The sequence below is a fragment of the Pollachius pollachius genome (genome assembly GCF_949987615.1).
Source record: "Pollachius pollachius genome assembly, chromosome: 9".
In the NCBI taxonomy this organism is placed as follows: domain Eukaryota; kingdom Metazoa; phylum Chordata; class Actinopteri; order Gadiformes; family Gadidae; genus Pollachius; species Pollachius pollachius.
In genome coordinates, this window is record NC_136942.1 from 1,078,988 (window position 1) to 1,083,987 (window position 5,000).

The 5,000-nt window shown below is 44.0% G+C and overlaps 1 protein-coding gene across 1 annotated transcript in view; it reads right to left on the reverse strand.

The window, feature by feature from the left end:
- The window catches only part of LOC307081089 (voltage-dependent calcium channel subunit alpha-2/delta-1), a gene marked incomplete at both ends in the record, with an annotated part of 55,819 nt that overhangs the window by 47,999 nt on the left and 2,820 nt on the right, over positions 1–5,000 (reverse strand). Inside the window, 2 exons of the mRNA XM_079744119.1 lie at positions 1,152–1,268; positions 1,425–1,506. Coding sequence (XP_079600245.1) covers positions 1,152–1,268; positions 1,425–1,506 — 199 coding nt within the window. The remainder of the gene's footprint in view (positions 1–1,151; positions 1,269–1,424; positions 1,507–5,000) is intronic.

The window sequence follows — 5,000 nt, forward strand, 5'->3', positions numbered from 1 at the left end:
CAAGAATCCAATTTCAGCCCGTGGCCCGAGGTTCTTCCCCCGACCCGAACCCGAGGGGAGCGACACAAGCAGACGGAGGGGATTGATGCATGATCGATGCCCCTGGTCCAGATGAAGTGTCGCTCCCATGGAACCGCTTGATCTACCTAGTTCACCCCATGCTCCCGCAACACGCGCACCCACCCACGCACACACACACGCACACGCTCACGCACGCGCTCACGCACGTTAAAACGAGGGTGAGGGTTTCACACCTTTGCATTCTGATCATTTTGTGCATTACCTAGAATTGTATTTTGAACACCGGGAAATGCGAGGGCGCACAGAACACATGGCTGCTACGGCTGCTATGCTATTGCGAGGGTGAGCACAAATATCCACAAATGAGCTGATAATAGGCGGTGGTGCTAATCCACTATAAGGCAGCTTTAGGGTCGCTATAAACTCTAGGTGTGCAGCAGCTCTTCACAATACTGCTCAAACATCTAAGTGGCTGTGACCCATTTCGGCTCAATAGAATAAAAAGGTAGTGAAACAAAGCGAACTGAAGAAAGAGAAAGATGCAAGGGAGGGCCCAAGGGGGGGGGGGTATCTCTTCCCCAGGGTCAAGGCCCTCATTACTACATCCAACAGAGCAGTGTGAGGGCTGTGTGTCCCGTGTTCTGATCTTTATGTCATCATTAGTGGTGGACTTTGAAGATTTCGCAAAGAAAAAAAGAAAATGCTATTTATTAGAGAATGTATGCCGGGTTTCAAATCACCATGCTGCTGAAACATATCTTTATGTTTAGCTTTTTTGTACATAACAATCTCATCCAATACCTAAACGGGTTGCTTTAGGGAGTGAGAACCTGGGCTGTTCCTCTTATAATCTCTGTAAAAGTGTTTGTCGTAGCAGTCGTCAAGTTCCTGTGTAGAATATAAATATTAATAATGATGATAACGATGCTAATTTGTTACACTCACACTGGGGAAGGTCACAGGGTCGCTAAAAAACTGTAACGGAAAGGTCATAGTTTCGTTGCCATTGGGTCAACAACAACATCTGAGAAACACCTTGACCCGACCAAGGGACCACAGACCCCATACCATGTGTATAGCAGACCCGCGGCTCCATGGGGATATTAGACGGCCAGGGGATGTGGTCTTACCTCCAGGGCTGCGGACCTCTTCCCCAGCAGCTGTTCGATGTTCCTGGCCGCTCTGGCCACCAGCTCCTCTGCATCGTTCTGCTCCACAGTGTACAGGTTTTGGTTAGCCAAAAAGATCTGCAGACACGGGCAAATATGGGGAAGACAAAACACTGATTCATGACTTTTTGAAAAATGTAGCATTCCCAGGACCGCCCGTTGAAAATGAAAGAACAGAGAAAGAAAGAACTGCAGACACAAAACAACGGAAAATAAGATAAAGTATGATGGCACCTGTGTTAGGCTCCTGCCGCCGCTTGCTGTGTCAGCCAGGCTGACCAGCTCTCGCTGCATCTGATCCACCCAATCTTTAATCCTGTTGGATAAAACAAAGGACCCAATGATTAGGAATTAAACATCAACCGTCAGAGCGAGAGAGCACAAAGGAACACAATTGATCGAGCCAATCGTCCTCTCTGACATAGTGCACGTCGGTTCATCCGTGTAACGCACCATCACAGCGAGGAAGAGAAACAAAAAAAACACCAAAGTCAAAATGAATGATTTCCATTGGTTAATCATGACATCTAACAGCCAATCCTGTGTGTCACTGAGAACAAACGCCATGCAATGCCACCCAAGGACAATGGTGTCTCATGGTTCAATGACGACCCCTCCACCACACCACACCACAGTATAGCTCAAATATAAACACATCTAGTGGTGACAAGTCAACAGGTGTGATGCGATGACAGCGATGTGAGCCGACACACTCATGTGTAGATGGAGGTGGGAAGCGAGACACTGGGACCATGTGATCCTCTACGTATCAAACAGCTCCAGAGACAGCAGTTTTTTCATTAGACGCTAGGCCTCTGGGCCCCACTAACCTTCATCTAAGTGGATTAGACTGTTCTTGTGATCATCCTCTCTCTCTGCAATCAGCTTGTCAAGACATCCTGACACATGTCATTACGTCCCAATGCGCCATGGCTGCGTCCACAATGCCAGTTATTTGATCATTGCAGGTGGCAGCCGTTTGGATCGGTGTCAGGATTCATGGATCGGGTTGAAATTTGTTATAGTTTTAGCGCACTCAAAAAGACAACAGAACCTAGGCAACGGCAGCCTTGAATTGTCAATCGAGTCGGGAAACGTTTCAAAGTCCTTTTTGCATAAATCATACTATAAAGCTGTCCGTTGAGGTGCACATAATTAGGATGGGAAAAGAGGGGATAGCAGAGCATTCGCCATGCAGCTTTTGTTTCAATCGGAAACCCATGCTCATATGGATACGGGAGATAACTACCGAGATTGATTCCGAATGCACTATAGGTGCTATTGTGATTTATTGCTATTTGGTTCCACATATATCCACGTTAGCTTCGAGAGGCATAAGAAGAATACAGGCAAAGGGTGTGCCGATGCATAAATTGTCACAAAATCGAAACTGCAAAGGTAACACATGCGCGCGCGGGCACACACACACACACACACATACACACACACACACACACACACACACACTGGGCAAGGGATAAGCAAAGGGGTGGGACTGGATACAGATTCATCAATTGGCATGCATTCTCACCACCCACGGACAGAGCCGTGAGCCTATAGGACACAGCCATGACACACGCACGCACGCATGCACGCACGCACACGCACGCACGCACACACGCACACACACACACACACACACACACACATATATTGCATGAGATTAGCAAGGTTTTGGGATAAAGATACATCTATTGACATTATGGATGCCTTCTAGTAGTCTTTTGGGGCCAATTTTGCTATTTTATTGATTTTGGCTGTATTTCATTGTTAAATGCTAAACAAATACCAAATAAAAGAATAATTCAAGGATACATTACTATAATTTAATTTACGTGTAAAAGAAATGGCTTGACTCTGCCCCGAAGTAGCATTTTATTTAAGTTCAGTTTTAGCCAGGTGCAAAGTATGGGTCTTCTATTTTGATGACATTTAGATTATTTTGATCAGAGCGATTGACATGTATTATCTCAAAAACACACTCTGTCACGATCCTTAATGGGTATCAGATGAAGAGAGGGAACACAGCAAAAAATATTGAAATGACACGTTAACCAGGAACCATTCAAAATAACATATCCTATTTTACATACTGTATGAAACACAGAAACAAAATAAAGGAAGGGAAAGCTTCCGGGTAGCTAATGCCAAATAATAACCACTAGACCCTCCGTCTCTTAAACAACACCTTAAGTCTATGCTTGAACAAAAATACAATTAAACAATACAAGTGAACAAAAACATAATGGCAGCTTACCCGTTACACACGTCCTTAAGGAGCAACAGAAAGCAAAAACATCTGGGCTCTCTGCAACAAGTCTCAAACCGCACCACTCTCAAATAAACAGACCAGAGGCTAATCAGGAAGAAGAGAGACAGCCAGACTCTGGTACTGGCATACTTGAATCATGTTGGTCCTGATTGCTGGTCAGCTAAAGGTGATCAGCACCAATAGAAAGTTACATATTAGGGTCATGGGGACCAATAGAAAGTTACCCATTAGTTTCACAGCCATGGAAGTCATTGGCCGTAACATTGGCCATAACACACCTCCACACGTCCACACCCCCAACCGGGCACAATTACAACATCAGAGTCAACTGCATGGACTACATAAGGGTCGCACATCGGGCCATCAATTACAACATCAGAGTCAACTGTATGCCATCGGGAAATGAAAAATCGCCTCCATTTCGGAAGTAGAAGGGCATAGCAATGTTTTTGATAGTAATGGTGGTTTTGGTCATTGTTTAGTGATTCATCTTGCAATAATAATAATATATTTTACGTTTAATTCAGATTTTACGTAACTGCAACTCTCTTGAATCCTCACAAAATGGCAGAGTCTCGATATCAAAAGATCCCATGATGCATTGTGATGTTCAACCCCTATAAAGACTCCCGAGTCCCCAGTACTGTCATTCTAATACCTTGAGCTAGTGAATGAAATAAATCTACACTGCCTTTGAATACATCCCAGAGAGAAAGGAGACTCTGAGCAGAGTGATGGAAGAGAACAGCCAGAGAAGGGAGCAACAGTGTGCATCAGGGATTGTTTGTCATGCAGGGACAAAGCAAAGCAAAAACGCGTCTTTAAAGAATAAAATCGAGGACACCTTGAAGAATAAAAATATAAAAAACACTGTTGGTTTTCAATCAAATAGCTGAATAGTTTAGGAAAGGTCAAGGCAAAGCAAGGTTGAAGTACTTAGTAATAAAAAGTAAAGCTAATATTTGGGAACTTTTTGATTGGGAAATGGCAAAGACTGCTAGGCTACGTGGTTTGACATTATCACGTTTCATTTGTTGTATAAACAGCAAACATATTGGGTTCAAGAAACTAAAAAACAAAGTAAAAGTTTTGCTACGTTGCAAGTGTGGATAGGAATGATTCTGCCAAGATAAGGACCCCGACTGTTAAGCTAGCATGGTAAATCTGTTTTCTTCACATCGAACCTCCTACCTTCCCTGTTGGACTCTCCTCTATTTCAACAGACTAATTGTTTCTTCCATCCCTCAAATCTATTATTCTCTTGTTTGTGCCCTGCACCACCTCGATCCATCTCCCCTAACCCCATCCTGGTTCCCAGACACATTGTAGTGTACTGCGTCGGGAGTTTCACTGGATTTTGGATACCTAAGCAGGATTTTTCTACAATATGTTTGCGTGTTTTTTTTGTGTATGTGTGTTTGCACGTATGGGAGTATAGTTTGTGTGTGTAGTTTTGTGTTAATGTGCGTGTGTGCGTGCGTGTGTCTGCGTGTTTGTGTGTGTGTATGTTTGTGTGTAGGTTTGTGTGTGTGTGTGTG